Source organism: Mycothermus thermophilus, assembly GCF_041956435.1.
Source record: "Mycothermus thermophilus strain CBS 625.91 unplaced genomic scaffold VTJ04scaffold_4, whole genome shotgun sequence".
Taxonomy (NCBI): domain Eukaryota; kingdom Fungi; phylum Ascomycota; class Sordariomycetes; order Sordariales; family Chaetomiaceae; genus Mycothermus; species Mycothermus thermophilus.
Genome location: NW_027191430.1, coordinates 2385368 through 2409264, shown reverse-complemented (window position 1 = coordinate 2409264; position 23897 = coordinate 2385368). Strand labels below are relative to the sequence as shown.

The 23897-nt window shown below is 54.8% G+C and overlaps 4 protein-coding genes across 4 annotated transcripts; 2 read left to right on the top strand and 2 right to left on the bottom strand.

Moving 5' to 3' along the window:
* Positions 1-157: 157 nt before the first annotated feature.
* Positions 158-2807, top strand: VTJ04DRAFT_6615 (uncharacterized protein; the record flags this gene model as incomplete). Its single annotated transcript, XM_069364854.1, has 4 exons — positions 158-2030; positions 2092-2153; positions 2226-2339; positions 2403-2807. The coding sequence occupies 4 exons, from the start codon at positions 158-160 to the stop codon at positions 2805-2807; spliced, it is 2454 nt and encodes an 817-aa protein (XP_069218639.1).
* Positions 2808-4094: 1287 nt separating this feature from the next.
* On the bottom strand, positions 4095-5722 carry VTJ04DRAFT_6614 (uncharacterized protein; the record flags this gene model as incomplete). The annotated part of the gene is made up of 2 exons (XM_069364853.1): positions 4095-5560; positions 5632-5722. 2 exons carry the CDS (start codon positions 5720-5722, stop codon positions 4095-4097), a joined length of 1557 nt encoding a protein of 518 aa, XP_069218638.1.
* Positions 5723-12329: 6607 nt separating this feature from the next.
* VTJ04DRAFT_6613 (uncharacterized protein) lies at positions 12330-12851 on the top strand (the record flags this gene model as incomplete). The annotated part of the gene is made up of 3 exons (XM_069364852.1): positions 12330-12371; positions 12449-12700; positions 12759-12851. The coding sequence occupies 3 exons, from the start codon at positions 12330-12332 to the stop codon at positions 12849-12851; spliced, it is 387 nt and encodes a 128-aa protein (XP_069218637.1).
* A 1069-nt stretch (positions 12852-13920) lies between these two features.
* Positions 13921-23827, bottom strand: VTJ04DRAFT_6612 (uncharacterized protein; the record flags this gene model as incomplete). The annotated part of the gene is made up of 2 exons (XM_069364851.1): positions 13921-13990; positions 23658-23827. The coding sequence occupies 2 exons, from the start codon at positions 23825-23827 to the stop codon at positions 13921-13923; spliced, it is 240 nt and encodes a 79-aa protein (XP_069218636.1).
* Positions 23828-23897: the final 70 nt, after the last annotated feature.

Here is a 23897-nt window from a genome sequence, read left to right as displayed (position 1 = left end):
CAAAACCCAAACCAGAACCTAAACACCTTTCCTTTCTGAGGTCCCTCCAATACCACGACTTACCACAATCTTTTCCATCGACCAACCTCCAACACCATCAGTCTGGATTCACTCAATTTCTTTCCAACCTACAAACTGACAAATTGAGTGGCCTCCCATGCCATCTGCACCATCACCCCACAGAATCGGCCTCGACGCTCGGGCCGCCGAGCTCAAAGAAAAACTGATGAGGAGCCAGGCTCAGAGACGTCTCAATTCAGGTCAGTCCTTTACCCAAGACGCTCAACCATCCCACGACATCAAGGCCAGTGGTGCCTCATCTACTCCGACCACCCCATCTCTGGAATTATCGTCCATGGGCGTCTCGCAGCCCTCCACAGCCATGGCTTCTGAGGAAAAGCCCCGCTCCAATACCTACCCCTCCCTCCAGGCAGATGCCGATGACATTGCTGCCTTGATCAAGTCAATCTCATCCAGCGTCGACCAATCGGTCACCATGGAGAATGGAAACAACAAGAACGGCACTGGCGCTCAGGCGCAACTGATGGCACCCACAGACCTCAAGACCACAGAGAAGCAGCCTGTTTCCGTGTCGAATCCTGCCCCAAAGGCACCGGTCTCAGTCTCAGCGTCCAACAACGGCACAGGCATACAGAACACAGATCTCTCATCTGAACAGCGTTCTGATCCATCAACTCAGCTTTCATCTCAACAAGTTCCAGCTCAACAGCCCAATGACAAAGTTGACACCGAGACACCTGGCCAAACTAAGAAACCGGAACCTTCTCCGAAGGCCAATCCCGCCCCAACTATGACAAACAATACCAAGACGGCGACCTCGACAGCTTCTGAAGATGCAGCCCTAAACAAGACATCGCATGTGACAGATCGTGGTCCGTCTCATATGGGTGGAGCCAAAGCTGACTCAAATGATCGCCGGACCCAACCTACTGCTACGCCTGACAAATACAGCACAGAGAGGCCTCGCATTAAGATTGCTCCCATCACCGGAAAGGGGCCCCTAAACCTGAATCGCGAAGAGGAAGCTCGGTTCCGGATCATACCTGCAACCGTGGTGGCATCGATTGCGCCGATCAGCCCAAAGGTGGTTCACAAGAAAGAGGACGCGAAGATCGGGAATAATGAGCCCAAGGAATCGTCAGCTAAAGAGATGTTTGAGCACCTGCTCGTCCTGGACCCTGACCTCCGAGAGTTCCTCGAGATGACCGATTACCACAACACCGAAACTCGAGCTCGGAGGCTGGATCGGTTCAGGAGAGCCAAGGCGCTTGCAGAGCAGAAGAGGAGAATCGAGGAGGAAGAGCGCAGGCTTCGGGAAGAAGAGGAGCTCGAGATGATGGGCTTGCACCGCACCACCTCAACCGTGGCCCTGCTTACCAGCGCCTTGTCAACCCCCGTTATCGCCGAGGCGACTACCCTTCCAACACCTGTCACGCCCGTGCTTCAGCAGCAGGTTCCTGCTGGTCCCAAGGACATTCCCACTGGCACCAAGAATATTCCCACCGGTCCCAAGGACATACCCGCTGGATTCAAGGACGTTGTTACTAGCCCCAAGGACATTCCCACCGGCCCCAAGACCAAGGACAAAATCACCCCTACCGTCAGTTCCAATAATTTGAAACGGCCGCGCGATCAAGATGTATCGGAGCATCGTCAGGAGAAGGTGCCGCGGATCGACCCGCCGTCCCAGCCTCGCAGCATGGAGCGCAAGCCAGATGACAGGCTGGATGAGGAGGATCGGAAGTATATCCATCCAGACCGCCGCCTTGATGTTCGCTCAGACAGGGATGATGTTCGCGGACGCCGTGACTCTCGTGACGACAGGCATGATAGAGAGGATATGGACCTCCGCCCACGTTTCTCGAGCCCAACTGAGCGCTACCGCCACCGCGATCGCTCTGATGACGAGGATCGTGGCAGGTTCCATTCATACAGGGGTGACGACCGTTATCATGAGCCCGACTCTCGTGTGTCGTATCCGATCAAGGTGGATCTTGGACGCAAAGGAGGTGAGTGTCGAGTCTGGGAAGTTCGGTGAAGCTTGACGGCATCAGCAGCTAACTCAAGCAGAAACGCGGTTCTTCATTGTGAAATCGTTCAATGACGAGAATGTCCGGCGTTGCATGGAGGATGTAAGTACTGGGATGGATGGCAATGGCCTTCTTTCACGAGTCGAGAACGCCCGCTGACGAATATATGAACAGGGTCTCTGGACCACACAGGTTCAAAATGGCGAGATCCTGAGCAAGGCATTTGCTGGGTCCAAGAACGTCATTTTGTTCTTTTCCATCAACAAGAGCAAAGCATTCCAGGGCTATGTGAGTCTCCGATCACCTCGTCTCTCGTCTTTCTCCACCCAACTAACCCAACCCTCCCTCCAGGCACGCATGATATCCGCCCCCTCCCCCGACACCCCTCGCCCGACCTTCATCAAGGGCATCCACTGGGACACGAGCGACCCGTTCCGCGTGCAGTGGCTGAGTAAGACCAGCGTAGACTTCTTTCGCGTCGGCCACCTCAAGAACAAGTTCAACGAGGACCATCCCGTGCTGGTGGCTAAGGACGGCCAGGAGATTGAGCCCGGCTGCGGCGAAGCGCTGTTGCGCATCATGGAGGAGGCGGCGTTTGTTGAACGGGACAGGGAGATGAGGGAGAGGGGTGTTGCCGGAGACTATCGCGGTCACCATCATCATCATCATCATCATCGTGGCGATGGCGGGTATCAGAGGTACGGCGGTCCGCCGAGGGGGAGGGGCGGTGGGTTCTCCCGCGGTGGCCGGTATTGATCCCGTGGCCCAGATGAGATGAGAGCTCTGGAGAGAAGGGGGGTGGGCTCGTTACATGCATCACCTTTGCCTGCTACGGGCATTGCTTGGTTGATGGGGTGAGCGTGCGTCGCGGAAGCCTAGGCGCGATGTTGCGGAAGCTTAGGTACGCCGTCGCGGAAGGCTAGGAATCGTCGCGGAAGCTTAGGGAGCTAGAATGGCCCGCCCAAGTTCGGGGTTATTAAGCTTGATTCACTCTGAGGATCTGTCTTATCTGTCTTGTAATTACTACTGCCTTTAACCTGTGAAGCTTTCTACAGAAGAGACAAACTCTTTGATCCTCCACCAAGCCTCCAACGGTGGATTTAATTAGTCAAGACAGCAGACATCACGAGGAACAAGACACAACTTAAAAACCCATAATTCAGCATCACACAAGCAATGATCTCAACAACTCGGCTGGTAAACATCAAACGTTGAACTTTAACTACCTTGTTTAGGGAGCGTAGAGAAGGTTCAAAAATAACTACAACACATCAACATTCAACAACAAAACTACTGCTAAACTTAATCACAACAACAACAAAAAAACCAAATACAAAACATCAACAAAAAAAAGCACAAAAAGCCGTCCGAATCCAACCCTGAATCCCGAACCATCCTAAGGGGGTAAAGTAAAGAAAAAGGAAAAATTCCAGTCCAACCTTGTCCCGCCCGTCCGTCCATCCAAAATCCGATATCCGATCCCCACCAGTCCCGCCGCCCGCCGTCCGCCGTCCGGGATATCAAGTAGTAAAGCCTTGAAAGTGAAGAAGAGGAACAAAAAAAGAAGAAAGTTTGAAGAAGAAATTGGAGGGAAGTAACTTTGGGTTCTTCGTGTCCTCTAATAAGAGCCATCCATCCATCCTCTCTTTCCCCATCTGCCCCGTTGAGTCCCTCCCCCCAGCCGAGAATGATTGAGAAAGGAAAGAAGTGGACAGACAAGAGAGCGAGGCGAAGAACATGGAAACAAACAAACAACAAAAAGTGTTGTTGGCTGAAGAAGGATGGAAAGAAGAAGAAGAAAAGAAAAAAAAGGGGTATCGCGTAGGTTAGGTGGGGGGCATGAATTGGGAAGGCTTCCTTCTCTCTCTCTCGCTCCTATGGGGGTATAATATTCGTTCGATCCAATAACCAAGAGATCAAAACGGCAACAATAACAAAGGCAGACGGAAGAAAACAGGAAAACAAAAAGGTTGGTGTGACTGACGGCCACGACACCATTCAACATCTCAATCCATCCATCCATGCATCATCATCATCGTTCATCTAATAAGACTCCCCCGCAGCATGGTGCGAATAAATCCCCGCCGCTGTCGTTGCCGCGGCCGGGTGATATCCCAACCCTGCCGTGGCCGTTGGCCCAGCAGCGGCCATGCCAAACATCGCCGCGTGCGGCGCCGCAGAGTAGGGCGGGTAGGGCGAGGTGGCGCTGGTCGGCGTCGTGACGGACGTGTGGTGGGGGTGATGGCCGGTCCCGTTCCCAAGGATGGGGCTGCGCCGGGTGGTTGTTGTCGCGGCCGTGCTGGTCAACGCAGCGCTCGCCGAAGTCGTGGTTGTTGCGCCTGCTACTGAGGTTGGTGTCCCTGCCGCCGAAACCGCTGGCGCCGAGGTTGGCCCGCCGGCGGTGGTTGTTGGCGGGAAGGTGGCGGACGTGGCGGACCCGGGGACAGGGGAGGTGGTTTGGTGGTGCTGGTGGTGCTGGTGATGGTGAGAGGTGGTATCAAGGCGGGGAGGGAGCGGGGTTGTTGCGTAGGGCGACGGCATGGGAAGGGCGCCTGCGAGGGCGGGAGCGGCGGCGTAGGCGGAGGTGGTGGTTGGGTAGAGGCTGGTCAGAGGGTCGGGGATGGTGCGCGGGCCGGGGTGCACGGCCGCGACGTAAGGGTGGTATGCCGCCGCCGCCGCTGCGTCGTCGTAGGCGTGTGGGCTGTCGGGCGATGTCCCGTCGAGACGCGCCCGCTTGTGCGGATGCTGCTTGTCGTCGTACGGGGAATAGCCGTACGACCCGGAGCCGTACTCTCCTGGCCGCATCTGCGTCGGGGATTCGGAGTAGTAGCCGCCCGCCGGGGAGCCCAGAGAGCCGCGGGAGGAGGCGTCGTGCAAGCTGCTGAGGCGGCGGAGGTGGTGAGGAGAGTGGTGGCCGTTGGGGCTGTTCAGGTCGTGGTGGCTTGCGGCCGGGTCGTGCGGCGGGAGATAGCCGGCGTGGTGATAGCTGCCCTGAGACGCGGCGCGCATGGGGTCGGCGGCCTGGCTGAGAGTGCGCTTCTTGGTGGACACGGTCCGGGAGTCCTTGCGAAGGCGCAGGCGGACGCCCTGATCGCTGAATGAGCGCGTCAGGAAGGTCGATTCGGCCAACCCGGGGAACGTCTTGGTCGCGTAAACGACGAACGGATCCGACACAGTCTTCGCCAGCAGCCAGCACTCCTTCTCTTGCAGCCTCAGCTCGTACAGGATGAAGGCCAACCGATAAGTGCCGACCCGCCGTACTGAGAGATCGCCAAACACAAAGAAGCCTCCTTGGCTGTTATCCGTGTCCTTCAGGCTGTATAGTGACGACACCAGCGTCCCTGTCAGATCGCTCTCCTTCGGGCTGGATTGGTCATCGTCGTCGTCCCCCTTGCGGATGAGCCTCGCCGTCAGGATCAGGTACGGGTTCTGAAGGAAGGTCCTCGCCGGGTCTTTCCTGGGGTTGACCATGAGCTGGACGATGGGTGGCGGGTCGATAGGCTTCCTCTCTGCTGCCGTGTCAGTCATGTATCCCTTCAAGCCTCGACATCCACGAGTCGATTGGGGGGTTGAGGGTTACCTTTACCCTTTCCTATGGCCACGCAGGCATACTTGGGTTGTTGCCTCACTGCCAGCTCAAAGTCTCCTTGCCCTAATGTTGACAGCATCATTGGGGTATTGTCTGAAGTGTATGAGAAACGTGTAATTAAGATTCGGTGTGGGTGGTAGCCAATGGCTACAAAGACCCAGGAAAGTCAATGGGTCTGTCCGTCCAAGGCAGTGAGTAGACGAGTGTACTGTCGCTACCCTTCGCTGGGTATCACGCCTGATAGCTAGGAGGAGGGTGTTGTTGTTGTTTCCCTATTGACGGGAAAGAAGGTTGATATGTCGAAGTACTGATGACAGACAGACGTGATGGTCAGCAAGGTCAGTCAAGTCAAATCTTGAGCGACCGACAGGAGGGGGTGGCGGTTTATGTCAAAAGCCCATGGAGAGGAGGAGCATGGGGACAGGGTGTGGTGGTGGTCTGAGGGGGTGTGAGGATAAGAAGACTGGGACACTAACCGAAGTGACCGTAGCAATGACCATGCAGGTCCGCACGAGACTGTGTGGTTCTGAGGACAGCCCGGGTCTTGACAGCACAGTAACCCGTTTCTCTGACCTTGGCTCCGCTGCTGGATGTTCAACGGGAGCTTCGGTCTCAGCGAGTGGGGCACGCCGGCAGCCGTGGGGGAGGGAAAGATGTCGGGGTCGAGAGCTCGATGCCAAGTGGTTGTGGTGGGCACCCGAGAGGACCACGGAAAAAGAAGGAGTGAGATGGGGGAGGGGCGGAGGGGAACCAAGATGCAGGATATGTGCGTCCGCGGCAGTCTGTTTAGGTGCAGCTGCTAGTAGGTCGAGGCCAGCCAGAGTGAACGATGGTTGGTGGAAGAAGAGAAATCACCCAGTTGCCTAGGTGTCACCAAGGAGATCGAGCTGTTATTGAGATGGCTTCGATCTCTTGCGCTATCACAGCGACTTGGAATCGGTCCAGACCTTGTTTCCTTGTTCGCCCGAGCTTGTCCTTTGACTCTCTCGACCAAGTCTGTGGAGGTCCAATCTGGAGCTTCAGCTGCTGAGTCCTCTCTCACAACCGATTGAGCGTCTGAGAAGTTCGAGTTGCGTATTTCTTCTGTCCAACCAACGCCTCCACGGAACAGCTTCTCCGAAGAGTGTGTCTGTAGTCAAATGTGTGTTGGTACCTTCCGTACAAGTCGTGAAAAAGACGGCCCGCGAAGCCAATTGGGCGACGGAGCTGATGGAAAGGCTGAAGATACCGGTAGGATGGTGAACCCGATGGTGGAACAACACCAGACCACAACCTGGATAAGAGATCTGATGTTGAGTGGTCGTAATGGTGGTCTGTCAGGTATGGTGGTGGACGAGGCGGGTCCTGGGCCAAAGTTGATGGAAATGATCGTCTGGAACCGGCCGGCAGAGGCTGGGAGAGGACGGGAATGGGAAAGAGAAATACTAATACTGGGTGGAGAGGCACGGCAGCAGCACGAGAGCAACAAGGCAGGGCAGGACGATCAGATAGAGCTACCTATAGTAGGATGTCACTGTGTGAGGTATAGCGGGGACGTGATCCCTGGCAGGCCGCGAGGAGGAGGAGACAGGGAGCTCCGGAAGGACACCTGCCCAGCTCAGGACCGTTGTGTTAGCCCAGCCCGGGGGCGGAGGTGGACAGCAATAATAGAAATCTCGACTAGTGATATGATTGACGACGAGGATGCTGTCTGATGAACTGAACGGCTTCCTCGCTGGGGGGAGGGGGATCGAGAGGGGGCCTGTCTCCTTCACAACGACACAAGGCAGTCCAGGGTCCCCCCGGCTCACAAGGTCCTGACGTTGTGTGTTGACAGCAGCTTAACACGGCTCCTCTCCAGACAGTGCCGTCCGCCTGTTTCCAGGGCCAGGAAGTGAGCAGAACAGGCATATTGAAGGCGTGACTTGGGGCATGGGGCGCGGAGGCCGCGGGGGCGAAGGGTTCCTAATGGCTTCTTCCGCACGAGTCCTGGCTCGCCCAGCATTCCCTGCTGCTACTTACTGCTGCTTCCGCTGTCATGGGGGAGAGAGCCAGGTGACAGTGAAGGACACGGCTGCGATCACACCCCCCCCCCTCCCTCGACCGGATCCCGTTATCGCCGCCTGGCGCACACCACTACCACCCGGTCAAGGCAAGGCCAGACAAGGGGACGGGCTGCCGATGCAGAGCAAACGTGAACCGGGGCAGCAGCAGGGGTTGCAAAAGAGGAGAGAGGCGATGGACCAGGGTATGGCAGGCGGGAAGTCCTTGGCGGCGTTTGCGGGTTTCCTCATGATGGAATCTCGTTTCTCAGATGACGACCATGACAAGCGAGCAAGCGATCCCGCTTTGCTGGAAAGAAGAGAGTCAGCTGCTCATTCACACGAGGCAAACAGCTCGCCCACGACCTAACTCCGCAGCCATTGAGCCTTGGGTTTAGAGAAACTGCCAGCCTTCGTGCCAGTGAGTAGTACCTAGTTGAGGTTTTGCTGTCAGTTTGCAGCGCAGACCTCTCTCTCTCTCAACACATCCGCCAGGGCCAACAAGCTCCAGGATGCCAAGACAACTTGTTCCCTCCCTCAAGGATAAATGTGCCGGAACTCAAGCGGCAGCTAGCGCCACTCGCTCTAGGGACGCCACTCGAAGCCAGTGGCGGCCATGCCGCTCCAAGCTAGGCCTGGAATGGTGCACTTCGAAGGGCAAGCTCCGAGCCGGCAAGCCAAGGCCCGGCAAGGCGTGCTCGATTCTCCGCCCCCTCTCGTCCCTCCCGGCAAAGAGACAGAGAGAGCAACAAAAAGACGGTTTGGCACACCGTGTTCCTCCTCCCGACGGCGAAGGCTTGGGGAAAAGCAGCACAAGAATGAATTGTTGGGACCAAGGTAGCATTGGGTCGCGCCGCGTGCTCGTTTCGTGGCCTGTCTGTCATGTCGGGAAGGGAAGACATTCTCATGATTGTTATGCTTCTTCTGTTGTTCAAGTCAAGCATGCGAACAAGCTTCAACAGCTCTCCCCCACACCCCGCCAAAACGTTGTTCGCTTGGTGTTTTGCTGTTGGTTGGCTAGCGCACCGCAGACGCCCCATCCTTCTCGAACGGTTGTCTTGTTGGCCCTGCTCGGCATTGAGCCCATGGCCGCCGTCTGACGGGTTCCGTTCTGAGCGTGCCGGCCGTCTGTGCGCGCATGCATGCATAAACGTGGACGCTAGGCTCTAAACCCTTTTGGGCTTCGTCGCTGGTTTCTGCCGCCTCGTTCTGGGCGAAACGGCTGCTCTGGCGATCGATTGTCCGTCCGGCTGCCGGCTCGACCGACTCCCTAGTGAAACTGCGCTGCCCTGCTAGCCATCCGGTGAGAAACGTACACTACGCTAGTAGGGGAGATGCGATTCTCTCCGAATGGCTGCATGGCACCAGCCAAGGACCAGCCAGATACGGGTACACGACTCATCAAGGCTTGACGGATAACACGCATCCCCAAGCAGGTACCAAGTAGCGTGCAGCCCTTCGCATCGAATGAGCAGGTGCTATTGTTGAAGCACGCAAGTCACCCCACCAAAATGAGCCGCGATATCACTTGGTAGCGGAGCTACTATACACTAGGCTGAGCGAGCGCACACCACATATGCTGCATGTGGTTCGATGGATGGTCGACGTCGTAAGCTTTGGGTAGAGTTTCGAGGGCTTTGCCCAGGCTTCTAGAAGGCTGCGAGATGTTCCTAAGCGTCAAAGCGTGTGCATGGAGAGACGGTGAGGAGACCCGACTAATGCAGGAGCGGCATGGTCAACACAACAGCCCGGAGGCGCGTGTTTCGAGTTGGCGCTGGCTGCTCAACGGGGCGCAACAATAAGCCATGATGGTGAGGCCCTTCCTCGCCTGTCCGACTATGCTGAATTTCAGCAAAGTCCTCCTGGACACAAGATTGCTTGTCTATGCTCAAGACTCGCTGGCTGGCTGAGCATAGTATGTGGCTTGGCTGATCAAGCCGTCAACTCGCCAGTCGTTCAGCTCTCGTTAACTGTATATGCGACCCGTGTCTCCCGCAGGACATTGTAACATTACAGATATTAATTGGCGCTGGGCGTGTGGTGGGATCCACGCAGTCGGGCATTGCAGCCGTCATGAACGTGCAGAGAGGTTGTATCGGACGGAGAAGCCCTGGGAAGAACCGGTGAGAGGTGAGACCCGGCCAACATGACACATGGCTTCACGATACTATGTCGTGCTCAGTCATCCAATCCAACTGGCAGACGGGCGGCAGACCGGCAAGATTCGGAGACATGTTTGGAGCGTGTCGGACTTCGGCAAAGTCGAAACACCAGACCTCGATCGAGGATAGGCGCTCTGCAAAGAATGTTCGAAAGAAAACAAGAGAGGTCAAAGCGACGGAAACACCGCGCAGACCGGGGGTCGCGTCTGATACCACTAGCCCCTGTCGACAAAGACCCGCCTCCACACCTCCAGTTCATGGAGATTTTTTTGTCAGAGAAATCTGGGCTGCGCAAGGCGGGCTCGGGTTCCTGATGCGCCGGAATTACACGGGGAGACTGGACTGCGTGATGCGCGCAGAGAGTTGAGACGACGTCAAGGTCTGCATGATCCAACATGCTTGATCCTGGCATGTCTCGGAAGACGAGATGACGGCCCGCGTTTCGTTTTTCTTGTGTCCCAGGGCTGGCCGACCACAGCAGCTCTTTGACATGTCGTCTCTCTCTCACACATCCACAAAGCTGTGGCTGAAGGGCGGACTGGAGGTTCAATGAAAGTTTGCATCTTCCCCACTCAATGGCGAGGTTGGATCTGGGTGAGCAGCGGGTGCCGTCCAGTTTGCGACCAACCAAGGAAACGTGGCGGGGGATTTCCTGGGGCAGCGGGCTTCTGGCCCGCAGCGGAGTAACGCGCGAAGGAACCTGCTGTCAGCGAATCTTGGTTGCCCCATCGTTAGTAGGGACCGTTAATGTCAACGGCCTCTGTGGTGGCGGGATGGGATCCGCCGCGGGTGCCGTGGCTGCAGAGGGAGATCGTCAACGACGAATGACGGCACCTCAAGGCACGGAGCCTGGGAGAGCATGCTTCACGTCGTCGACTGGGCCATTGAGAGCGTTGAAGATCGAACTCTCCGATGGATTAACGGTTGGCGATGGCGATTGCTGGTGGTCATCGTTGTTGTCTGCAGCAGCGTGAGACTCTGGCGACCACACATCAAGTCCTACCTAGCAAAGGCACAGCGAAACGCCGTCGTAGCTACTTAGCAGCGCTGTTAACATCAAGGGTGGCCAGCAATGTAATCAGCCATCCCGTGTGCACAGTCCCCAGCGACAAGCTGAAATCGGCCCTTCATGGCGCCACAAGGCTGTCATGACGCCTCGTCTTCCTCTTGTCCTGGCCGCTGAAGGCAAGCTGAGGGGGCCAGGGCTCTGCTGGGCAAATGAGCTGGTTACGTTGAGGCTGGATAGGGTGGTCAAGGCTCTCGCATCATCTTGTCATCTTGTCCCGTGCCTGTTTGTCCGATGAGATGAAGTGAAAGACCGGGGGGACTGGGATGCCAGGTTCTCGTTTGCAGGCCGGACGGCAGAGAGAGTGGTTGCGCCAAGCGGTTGTGTTGAAACGGAGATGGAGGTTGTGTATGGAGGAGAAGGGCGCAAGACGGAAGCCAAGTGAACAAGGAACGGCACGCAAAGAGACAGCGAAAAGATTTGAAAATACCCCTGCAGACGGCAAGGGGTTTGATTGGCCGTATAGAACTGTCCGATTGATCGTGTGGGGTGCAGTGCGTCTCCACCTTGTCATCAACCAAGCGCAGGTGGGTCCGATTGGGTGCTGCTCCCGTTTGACCTCGACTTTCCCCAGTCGTCCCAGTTCGCCCAGAGTTCGTCCCAGATAGGAAAGCAGTCCTCGACAAGACATTGGCAGCTGTCCAAACAGAGAAGGAGGGGGTTGGCATCCGATCTCAGTTGGGCAGCGTTGCAACTGCTGCAACTGTTACGCTCCTGCTGCTTTTACCCGGTTCTAACGCGTCCTTGACGTCCAGTTTGGAAGGATGCTCATCTGAGATGCTCCTTCACTTCTGCGTTGGCAGCCAGAGACGAAACGGAAGAGTCGCAAAGACCAATGGCAAGTGCTGGAGCTCAGCGCATTTCTTCCAATCGGCAGCATCCCCCTCCCTCCTTCACCCGCATCTCTCTGTCTTGCAGCCAGTCGGTTCGCCGCATCTGCACTGGTTTTGTGATGTGGAAGCCAGTCAGCCAGGGTGTGTTCAACTGCCATGTTCATCTCTCGCGTATACTAGTACATGCATTGTGAGATGATCAAGAGAAAAAAGAACATCATGTCCCAGCCCCAGATCATCAGTCGCCATTGTTCATCTCCTCATCGTGGAATCGACCTGTTCGTCCGAAGGGCATCCATTATCCCCAGACCTGCCGGGACGGCTGGCGATCAGAGCCGTCCGGGTGAATATTTGGCGAAGGGGCGATCAACCACCGCCATGCATCCATCGTCTTGCCGTCTTACTCCGTGCACTACCTAACCCAGGTCCTCCATATCTTCCGTCCCTGGATTGCAACAAAGCCGCAATTTAGCTCATTTGGGGCACCATTCTGCAATACCGGGCAACACGTCAATGTTGCACGACACGGCAACGCCAATGACCAGGTCAAGGCCCTTTTTTATAGCAACTGTTCCTCGCCTCCTCCCGTCCGCTACCAGATTCCCAAATGGCCGACGCCCGTGTTTCCCGTGTTCATACAGCATACTCCGTATGGCTGTGGTACTCGGCACACCACGGCAGATGTGTTGTTGCTGCTGTTGCTTGACACCGGTCTTTCACTATCAGACGTTGAAGGATCAGAGGAGGGGTCAAAACCCACCAACTGACAAATTCCTCAGGGATCCTCGTCGGGCCTATCTCCGCTTCGTGCAAATCCTGGTCAGGCCATCGTCCGTCTCAAAGAGGGAAGCGTTTCGCAAGGTGCTACACTGGAGTCGCCCACGCAGCCTTGCGAGCCGGATCTTCTCAAACCTCTTCACCGTCGAGGATAGCTACCCCTGGTCGCAAGTCATGGAGGAGCTTCCCGGCCCGGCTAGAGTACCCCTCTCCGTTGCTTCGTCAGTCCACTGCAACATTATGACTACAACCTCTCCAGAATGACACGCAACAATTCAAGGCAATCAGCGAGGCGCTGTTGACTCGCAATGCCCAGAGCAATAGGCACCATGTTATGCGCTTCAGCGTGTAATTTGCATTTTGATGCGCTCTGCGACTGACAACATGTTAAGTATGAAGTACTGCGTTTACATGGCAGGACGAGCGCGCCAGCATCTTTGTTCTCCCCGCATCTGTCGCTGTGTGTGTCAGTCAGCCTCTCCACCAAGATCTGTCTCGCTGTCATGAGGTTGGCCCCAGTAGCTAGCCCCTCGTTGTCGGCCCGGGAAAACGCTCTAGCCACACCCACCATAGCTCTCTTCCGGACGGCTCCTCCCCCAGACGCACAACCGACATCCGACTGGGCGAGAACAAAAACGTGCATGCTTGGTCGCTGAATCTAGACACGGCCGGAGCCCTTGTCGCCAAAACGAGGTCCTACCCGTTGAACTGCCGACCAATGGCGATCAGGCATCTTGGCACCCCCATGCCTATAAGTCCAGATAATAAGACCTCTTTGCGCCCTCCCTTCGCTTCCCCGTTCATTCCATTTGCTAGAGGCCAGCGATGGCCCTGCACAGTCCTTCGTGCCTAGTCACCGGCCTTGCCAGCCACATCTCCGATGAGGGGCAGGCAGGAAACGGTGCCGTCCGAAGAAGACAGTTGGCGTGAGCAAGTTGTTACGACGCTCCTCTCGTGATCATCTCGCAAAGAGTAGAATCCACCGGGATCGCGCGTCGCGCAATCGGGACCGATAAACCGCGGAGGACGTCGAGCGCTCGGCATTCAGTTGGGCTAGTGCCGATGTGTGTTGTGTGTGTCTGTGTGTGTGGTTTTTGCAACGAAGCCGGCGCGGATCTTGGTCCATCAAAAAAGAAAAAGCACAACGCGATCAGCACGGCTTCGAGATCCCCTCCAGGCGTTTCAGATCTCGCCCATCCGAAAGAGTCTAGAAGGCTTCCAGATCTGGCCTCCGAGACATAGCGGGCTTTCCGGAAGCTCATGCGGCTTGCTTCCTCAGTCTTTCCCCTCTCATGCCCGATTGTCACCGGGATTGTCGAGCCTCCGCAACCCGGTGATCCGGAGCGGGATTCTTCGATCAGTCTCCGCGAGTAATTTCCTCGAGACCGGGAAACAAACAGACATTCCAAATCATCCATCATTCACCCCGCCAAACTAAACCTGGGGTTTGTAACAGATTTGGTCTTGTTGATGCGACCGTTGCCTTCCAGGCTGTTACGGTGTATAGAGTAGTGTCCAGGTGTTTGCTTGCCAGTGGGCATGAGATTGCGCCTTGACCTGGTTACTCATCACCAGTGCACACTCTCTCGGGTCACTCACTACTACTACAACTTTCCCACGGCCATGGGCTGAAGCCTCGCGGAACCTCGCTTCTCACTTCGCTATGGTGTGCTCCTTCAGCTCATTTGCTACGGAGTACCGGCTTGCTCCGCAAGTTGCTATTGCCGTTACTACGCAGTACGTCAGCTGTGTGCCATTCCAACTACGACTCAAACCTTTGTACACCCAAGATGTCGCATCGCCGTCCCGGAGCCGACGGGCGCCCCCTCTTACACTCGACGACGACGGTACATCGGTATTCCTGAGGTTGCATCCTCTCGGCAAAAACCTCCGTATCGGGTACGTACTTCGTTGGACACTCTTCTCTTGTCGACGGTCCTTAGCACACTTCGCTGTACTCAAGACGTCCACATTCTTTGCTTGGTTTAGCAAAGATTCCATGATGGGCATCTCGCTCCTCCACCTCCGAACCTGCAGACGCAGAGCATGACCTTGTGAGACAATGGGAGAAGGACCTGATAACCAGGAAAAGTAAACGAAGGGAAGAAAAAAAAGGGATACACTACAGCTCGCAGGCGATGTCCGGCCTTGTGGATATTTCCCGTTCCGTGCCCTCCTCTCCACTCGCTCCGAGAAGACACCACACGGCTACCACCGCGGGTCGACACCGTCCTGCGCCGTCACACATGCTACTGTGCAGTGCAGGTAGTAGTAGGCATTCCTGTGGGCTAACATGGCATCTCCGTCATGTCATCTACGTAGGCACACAGTAATACTGTGCAACAAGTTACCTCATTTGTTATCCTTTCCTCCACCACCCTTCGCCTCGACCCGGACAATTAATTTATGTCCCGCCCGAAAAGCCTATCAGTTGGGACGGAGACGACGCAGAGAGGGTAAAAAAGAGGATTCCCGGACACGGCACCGCTAACTAATCCAGAGGGAATACTACCAGTTCGTAGTGCCGCTCCGATCCTCTGGCCCCCATCCCATTCCGCAACGCAACCACCCGGACCCGGATCGGACCCGGACCCAAGGACCCTCGACACACCACCCCGCAAGCCAAAAATAAAACTTCATCACCGGGCATGGCAGCCTTTTTTAGGAGAACCGTGTGTGGTGCCAAATTGACACAGAAAAAGGAAAACGAAGGGGGCAAAAAGGGCACCACCGGGTGCTCGATTCGAGGGTGCACTGCTACGCACGCTGCTGCAACAGCAATATACAGAGATGCGACGGTGATATTTAGGGGATATTTTTGACGCGAGCCTAACTCCCTAAGTACCTGTCTCTTTTTTCTCCGATGTCTTGGTGGAGGGTGGGTTAGACGTGAAAGTAGGTGGCCACCCTTCTTCTCAGCACGTGCAGCAATGGATTTGCGCCCTGCAGACAGAGACGGTCGCATCCCACCTCCTCAGGAACGAGAAGAGAGCGAGAAGCACAGGAAGATGGCACCACTTCCGCACCACTACACCACGGACTCTCACCGCACTGCAAAGGTCGTTCACCTCGCTAGATGCTGTGGACTGTATTACTGCAGGTTCGGTAGATGCGGTACCCAGCAGCCAGCCAGTTAGTAGTTGACTGGGTCACTGTTTTCCATGCATAATGTTACTCTTTCATGGGGGTTTACTCTCCCAATCTTTGGCAAATCCCATCTTCACTTGAGTTTCTACATTGTTAGTCTCTTGCCTTCTCTATTCATTGTCCTTTCACCATCTCGTTTGGCTTGGCTGTCAACGTCCTAGTTGATTCAGACACCGAGACACCGGTCATGGTCACTTATCAAGGTCACACAACAGTCTTGATTCATCGTAACCCCTCAGTCAAATAGCCTCTCGGGTTAATCCCCGCTGACGCTGCATCTTGCTGACAGATGGACTAACTGCCGACCTGGCTGACTGTCAGCATCGGTTGGCCTCATCTACCGGAGTGTAACCACGCGGCACAACGCAACAGCTTGTCGCTCGGCACTGTTTCCCTGTTACCTTGGCTAGCTCTGTCTGTATCATGTCTGATCTGCTGGTCAATCTTAGTTGGTTAAGTCAGAGATCTCGTCCTATGACTGCATGATGGTATTGTTTGATATCTCAACTCAAGTCACACCAGCTGTCAACCCGAAACCCCGTAAGTCGGGGCTTGGATCTGCCACCACAAAATTCAACAACACATGACAAACACAGTGTTTCTGAATCTCTCGGAGACGACTTTCAGCCGATTGCTCGGCGACCCGGGATCGCGTGATTGATTTCAATTTCCCCCATACCCAGCGCCGGCCGGTCGGGACAATTCAATCAAATCTCACCCGGAAATACCACCCCCACTGAATCAACATTGAGTGGTCGAACCATGCAGGTGGAACCTCATCTGGAGTGTTTAAAGTGAAGCTTTTAAAATCTTATCTGATGAACTATGCTTTTCATATAAGTATTAAAGAGGAGGTTGTGAATGGTGCGCTTAATATGGCTTATGATTCTGACTTGGAGGTTTGTTAATAATCATAGATTGTTCCAGTTTCAACCTTACTACGTATTACCCTTGACTCTGAGAAACTGTTTCTTGAAGCCTTGATTCTAGCCTAACTCGGGGAACTATCCTATTCCTGGACTCTTGTGTCAAGAGTTAATACCATTATCTCATTTTTTCACAGCTTCTTCTTGCTTCCCGTCCCTCCCATCCATTTTACTCCGCACCTCCACAAACGGTATGCCCCTGATCCGGTTCCAGATCCTCTCAACTCAGGTACCGCTTCTCAGCCTCAGGGGTAAGATTCAAAAAACGAGCGCCACACCCCGATCTAGACAACCTCCGCATCGTGTTGCCCTCTCTTTGTTACGTACTAACCAAGCGCCCTACAGCAAGCCACAGTTAGAGACCGGGCCGAATACCCACGTACAACTGAGTCGATATTTTGACAGAAAAAGGAATCCCTGTGCGAGGTTCAACGTCAATACTACGTATGCACGACCTATATGCCGTCCCCTCGCTCGCTTCTAGCTTCAGGTATGGACTACACAGCTGAGGGCATCCAGTCCGGTCTGATCGCGGCTCCCCCGGCTGGTTCCGAGTTTGACACCTGCAAGCCACACGCGATGCCAGGGCCATTCGGTAGGCCCCCCCGACCGTTGACAGATTCTGGTAGGATGCCACGCTCTCCCGCTTCGTGAGGGGCTAAAGGAGGAGGTTGACTTGCCTGTTTGGTGGTTTGATAGGTCCAAACCCAGCCGGAAGAAGGTGGGAAATGCAGGTGTCTCTCTAGTTTAGTCTTCTGCAAGTTGAGAAAAACCTAGCTAAGAATCGGGGTTTTTTCTGTCCTTGTTTCCGGTAACCCAAGTTGGCAGAACCTGGTTCTGTTCCGTCTCTGCCTTGACGACTTAACAGGGGTATGAGAGTCTAAGGTCAGAGAGGGAAAAGTAAGCAACGGACGGAGCGGTAGACGTTGACGCCGTCTTGGTTCTTGACCGTGGTCAACCAAATGAACCAACCAACCACCGATTGGATGATGGCGCGCCGTTGTCAAAACCCCAACTTTTCACTTTCTCCATCTCTCCGCCAGCACCACAAGCTGGACTTGTCTGGTACTCAACTACACTACGGTGTACTCCGTACGACCGACCTAGCTGGCCGCTGTTCTTGCTGCGTGTTAGAGGGCTGCAGGACCGTCGACCAACCCGGCCAACTCACGCAGGGCGGCCGCCTGCCGCCTCATCAGACACGACCTTACGGCGCCGAAGGGCTCGCTCGCTCGCCAAACCAGCCTCGACACTAACTAACAGGTACCTAACTCGTGCGGCTGTCCCGATCCTCCCCCATCCAGATGATGATGAATCTGGGGCGGCGCGCTTACGATGCCGTGATTGGGGCGGCAAAAAGATGGCGGCCCCTTCCCGACCTACAGTAGCCAGGGCTTGCAAGGCACACGCGCGGGTGCTGCTTGCTGCCACACACTCTCTGTCTCTTGATGCATGCGCCTTTCTTGACTTGGCCTTCGTGGGAAGGAAGGCTGATGATGAAAGCAATCGATCGGCTGCGCGCGCGCAATGATGGGCAGCCGGCCACCACCTATCGGAGGGTCTCGGTGTGGCCTACGGGAGATTACGCCTTGGAAGTGCCGAGATGACAGGTGAAGTAGTGGTGTAACCTTGGAGTGGTGGGATGGGACCGGTTTTGGAGTTGACACACGAGGGGCGTTGTCGACGTTGTCCACGACAAGGCTCAACAAGAAACCCAACCCAACCATGGATCTTTGCTGGTTTCCTGTTTCTGATCGCTTCACTGGTGGCTGCCCGTCAAAGACTCCGATCCCGGGGGGGCTGGATGTAGGCTATGGGTGGTTGGTGATGATCCTTCAACAAGGCTTCCCCGCAAACCCAGTCATCTCCGTCCTGCGGTTCTGTCCTGGTCGACGTGGACGGAGGACAGACAGAAAACGTGGGGATGTCAGGTCAAGGGACAACGGTGGAGAGCCGGCGGCCGACACACACAATCGGCCAAGCAAGCAGATGATGCATGTCTTTCGGGTTCATTCCGGGATGTGCTGTGGAATCTCAGCCCCTAGCAAGATGATGGTCATCCGTCCGTCGTCGCCCATCTCCCGTGTCCCCTCCCTCCCTGCTCGCTCTATCTCTCACCGGATCATGCCGTTGTCTCGGCTCAGCTCGGAATCGTTTGAGTTTGGGGGTTGCGTGAACAGATATGTATGTACACACCATGCAAACATTCGATGTCAAAGAAACACGCATAGTTCATCTCTCGTTGAGTTGATGATGCCAAATGTCCAAATACAATGCTCAATGCCTTTACACCAGGTCCCGTAATTACCCTAACGCCTCCTCTCTCTGTTTCTCTCTCTCTCCAAGCCGTTGACGTTAACCTCAACGTCCGCCGAGTCAAAATCAAGTAAAGCGTCAAGAATTAACACGCCCGTCTTAATGCCGGCAGGGGTGTGCGTCTCTGTCTGGGGGAGAACTGAAAGAGGTTCCTTCGCGTCTCGCGTCTGAACGACAAACCCCCCTGTCAACTTTCATAGTTTGGTTCAACGGAACGTTGCAGCCCGTGTCTCTCCTCCTCCTCCCAGGTCCCACAGGATCCAGACTTGGCTCATATCCGGCGCCATGCTCTTCACTTTTTTGACGTCCCGTTGCGGGCATGGCGTGTGTGTTCCTCCACTCCGTTTTTCTTAGTCTGCTTGTGGAGTGTGTTCACTTCTCTTCTCGTCCTGTTGTTGCCGTTTTTTTTGCATTCGTGGTCTATTTTCATGATTTTTATCGCTGGAGAGTTCAACACTGTATTCATCGAACGCGTATAGGTTCTTCACAGCACACCGCGAGTCCGGGGTTGGCATCCTTCGTTCGCAACCAAACCGCGCTGCCCGACGGGTTCATAACCCGGAGTGACCTGGGGAATCCTGGACAAATAATAACCTGGTCCGGAGACCGGAATTCCCATTCATTTTTTCTACTTCCCACTCCATGCCATGATTTCCATGGTTGACGTCAACTTGACATGCCCGGTGGACATGCTTAGCTTGCAGATCTTTCAACCTCATGTTCATGCCAACGTATAGCAACTCTCTAGGATCTTCATCCCAACGCTCCAGAACAACGATCAAACCCTTCCTCATCATGCTCGTCCCCCCTTCTTCCTCGAAGCCGCTAAGAAGCCACGTGTTGCATCACTCGCAGCACATCACAACGGGAGTCGGTTCCCATGTGCCGTCAGTCTCCCACCACTAGCATGACTACTACAACCCTTCCAATCCTTCTAGAGCGTCTTCCACGTCCATCATCTTGCCGACTAGCGTCAGATCCTACAACCGGAATGTGACTAGCCCTTCCCCTCCCCAAAACCGTCATAGCAGCCCGTGTTATACCCCCCGATCCGGCCACGCGCATGCTGCAACGAAACATGCAGCCAGGACTACGGGTGATGCTACAAGGATAAACAAGACTAAAGTATGCAACGCTACGCGCAGTCTGGCTGTCTCCTCCGGTCGAAAGAGGGAGGGGAGAGGCGACATCGCTCCGCTTCCAGAATGCATCCATCGACATGTTGGCTGTGTATGTATGTAGGTAGGTATGTATGTATGTATGTATGTATGTATGTATGTATGTATGTATGTATGTATTATGTGTGATCAACGAGCAGATATGCAGGCGTGGTTCTGGCCAGATTGATGAGAATGCGATGTCCCTACCTACGCCTGTGGCTCCCCGGGAATAATCATGCCGGGCCTCTCACCCCCTCCTCCCCACACCAACTTGGATTCCACGTGTTGTTCATTTGTGAGTGGCGCGTGTATGGCTCCCGGTGTCGTGCTCTGGGGAATGCTGGTGCATGGTGAGTTTCATTGCTACGAACAGCACGCGGGGACGGTATCCGATGTCAGCATGATCTTCAAGATAATACGAAGCCGGATGTGCAGCCGCTGCCTATCATAAGATATTGTGTCATTTGCAAACAGGAATAGCTGGTGCAATTATACATGTGTTGTTATACGTTCAATTCTTCCCTGCCTAATCATCCACTCCATACGAGCCTCTCTAAACAAGCTGGTGTCCGTTTGATCAACTTCCAGGACATCCCTCCTCCAACAAGGCACACAAAGGAAGTGGTTAACGAACAGTCCTCGGCTGCCTCTCGCTACCAGCCTTGTCCCTCCCAGTGTCCGATGTCTCTGTCTCCCGGGTAGGAGCCTAGCATCGTTCAGATCTACAGAGTACCGTGCCCTGAACACACGGATCTTGTCCGCACCTAAACTGTCTACCTAACTGACCTACTTTGTCGGTGGTACCTAACTGTGTATCACCGAGAGGCACCTCACCGATTACCGGACCATCCCAACAAACCCAACAACCCCAAAAACCAGGCACCAAATCTTCGGTTCCGGCTCCAAACAAAAGCTATCCCATCACCAAACTTTGACCATCCCAAGTTCCCCAGAAATACACACAACGATGTTCCCCTTCCCATCGCTAGCTACCTTAGCTGCCAATTCGCTTCCTCCCGCCGTAACGCTCATGTTTCCTCTCTTGTCTCTTGCAAAAACCCAATCTACAAAAGACACTACACAGTAGTTACTTCCAGGCCCCGGTTCCAAATTTGAGACAGGCCAGACAGAGGCCAGGGTCAGTGATTAGCAAGTGGAAAGTGAAAGTCAGGTGGTGCCAAATCCAACTCCACTAATCATAATCACAAAATATCACTAGGTGGCAATTTCATCAAACACTGTGTAGGACCTCCTGATCATTCCCCCGCCAGCAAGCCGGCCGGGCACAAGACCACTCACCTTGCCTGACCTACGGGAGGATTGGCGGAGGATGGACGGGAAGGATATTAAAATCTAAATTACTTGCCCTCACGCCACGAGCTTCTCAAACACACCTAGGATCGGCACATGCGCCGCTGCCATGCTGTCGGTGGTGGTGGGTAATTATACGGAGTAGTAGGCAGGTAAGTAAGTAGGTAAGTTGGTATGGTCCGAACTTCACTGGTTGGTCCTGATCTCCAATCCTTAGTTAGGCACTCCGTATTTTGTAGAGTATCTAGTAGTAGGTATTACTGATGCAAAGACCAATGAGCTACGGCATTCATTCATTCATTCATCCCCATCTCGTTCAGATCAAGAGGTCGAAATGGGGGCGGACAGACAAACTCATCACCATCAATAATATTATCAACACCATAATACATAGTAGTACACATCCCTCCAAAAGCACAAAAAAAAAAAAAAAAAATACCCGACAGCGCACAATCTCCCGCCCGCCTTGCGGCCCGCAGTTGATAATACCCCTCTTCCATGGTAGCGGCAACGGCGGCGGCGCAACCAAAGACTCGGAGAGAGGGCGGGAGACAGAGAGAGCATGTGGAAGGAACCTCGCCGGCTCGGTATTAACAGAGACATCCAATTCATCCACCAAAGATGCAATCTCAGCGAGGATAGGAAATAATTATACGGGAATTTGTGCTACCACTTTCCCGTCCTTTGTCCAGTCCTTTGGGACCGGCGGTGTTTGTCGGTCAATTATTTGTCCTATTACTGAATGTCATGTTGATATTAATAGTGTGCAACCACTTGAGAATTGTACATACATACTCATTGACATAGTACAGCATAGCTTGCCTTCTGCTCGTGGTTCGGACAAGACAGGAGGCCCCATTCTGGACAAACACAACACAATGGCATTCCATGATCATGACATTACTACCACGGGATGCGTGGTCCTGTCGCTGCTGCTGCTGTTAAAAAGTACGAATACTCCCACTGCCAATGCCACCATCAAACTTCACCGTGACAGTAACAGCGACCGCGACCGCGACAGTGACATGCACATGCACCCCACGTTCTACTACTTCTCAAATGCAATTCGGAGTATTAGGTGCCCGTGTTCAGTTGATTCAATCCCCCAAACCGGAGTTACCTGTGCCTGTGTCAAAAGCCGTCGGTACTCCATACGGAACAATATGGAATAGTCACCTACACGCAGCATTCGTGATCATGTCCGAAGCTTGCTCTCCAGAAACAAAACAGCATGTATGTACGTCGTGATATGCCTAACTATTACCACCCACCTCTCATTCACTTCCCTTTTCTCGGCCCGACAGTGACGCACATAATGACATACGGAGTAATTACAGCAAGCCAAAGTCAACAGCACCGTCATGATCGGCCGGTCAATACGAGCTGTCCGGCCAGCAGCCGCGTCAACAGCATGTGTAGTCCATCCGTTGGGCGCCGAACATTCACCAAATGCCTGCCTAGACGTGGGTTTGCGGTTCAAGAGGCATAGTTCCCTTTTCCGCCGCCGAAATCCCCTTGACGCCTCCTCGCCAGCATATCAACATCAACTCACCATGGCGAACTTACTAGGACCGTATACCACGTCGTCGTGGATCGACATCTCATGTCACAGAGAGTAGTCCGCATCCCCAACCCGACTCGGCTCGGCTCAAACCACCGTGATCCGCGTCCAGGATGATAGGCCAGCCGTAACAGAAGATCATCAACACAAAGGCCCCTTCCCCCCGGCGGATCGTTGTCTCAGTCCTATCCCGAACCCTGCGGGTTGGCAACCTTCACAAACTTCCAGTTGCCAGTCAGTTTGACAATCACTCGGTCGGACGCTACTCCGTACCGAACTAGCGCAGCGACAACCAGCCGGCCCAGCCCTGGTCCGCAATGTGGGCAGACGCCGATCTCGCGATTCTCGTCAAACTCGCCGATGCTGACTTGACTTGACAAAAAAGAAGAGGTCCGGCGTCGGGATGGATAAGCTCCCGTCGGCGATCTCGGTGACAGCGGTCCCCGGACCCCGGCATGCTGACAATCACCGGGCAGCACGATGAGACCGTTGACGTGTAAGGTAGTGTAGGTGACAGAATGAGGAGGGTAATTGACCGATCAAACGGGAGGATCCCTCTCCATCCACCCATACTGATAAACCAACACGCCGCAGTTTGCTATCCGGCGGTGGTAGAAAGAAAGAAGTGAAGGAGGGAGGGGGGCCTGTCTGTCCAATTCCCACCACCGCTCTCGCAGCAGCGTCGTCGATCATTACTCTCCCATCACACAGCATCCACGTGGTGTGTCCCAACTCACGCATGTCCACGGACAGGCAGGCAGGCAAGCAGGCAGGCAGCCGTCCCACGTTCATCAACGTTGATGGCCCCAACAAAAGTAGACAAAAAGCGCGACCGCTCGCCGATCACGGCTGAGGCAGCGACAGCAGCCACAGCAGCAGCAGCCGCCGCAGCAGCGCGGACGGACATGGCATGGCATGGCATGGCAACCCCGATGACAGCCCGACCAGCCCGACTCAGGTAACCTGGGCACGCGATC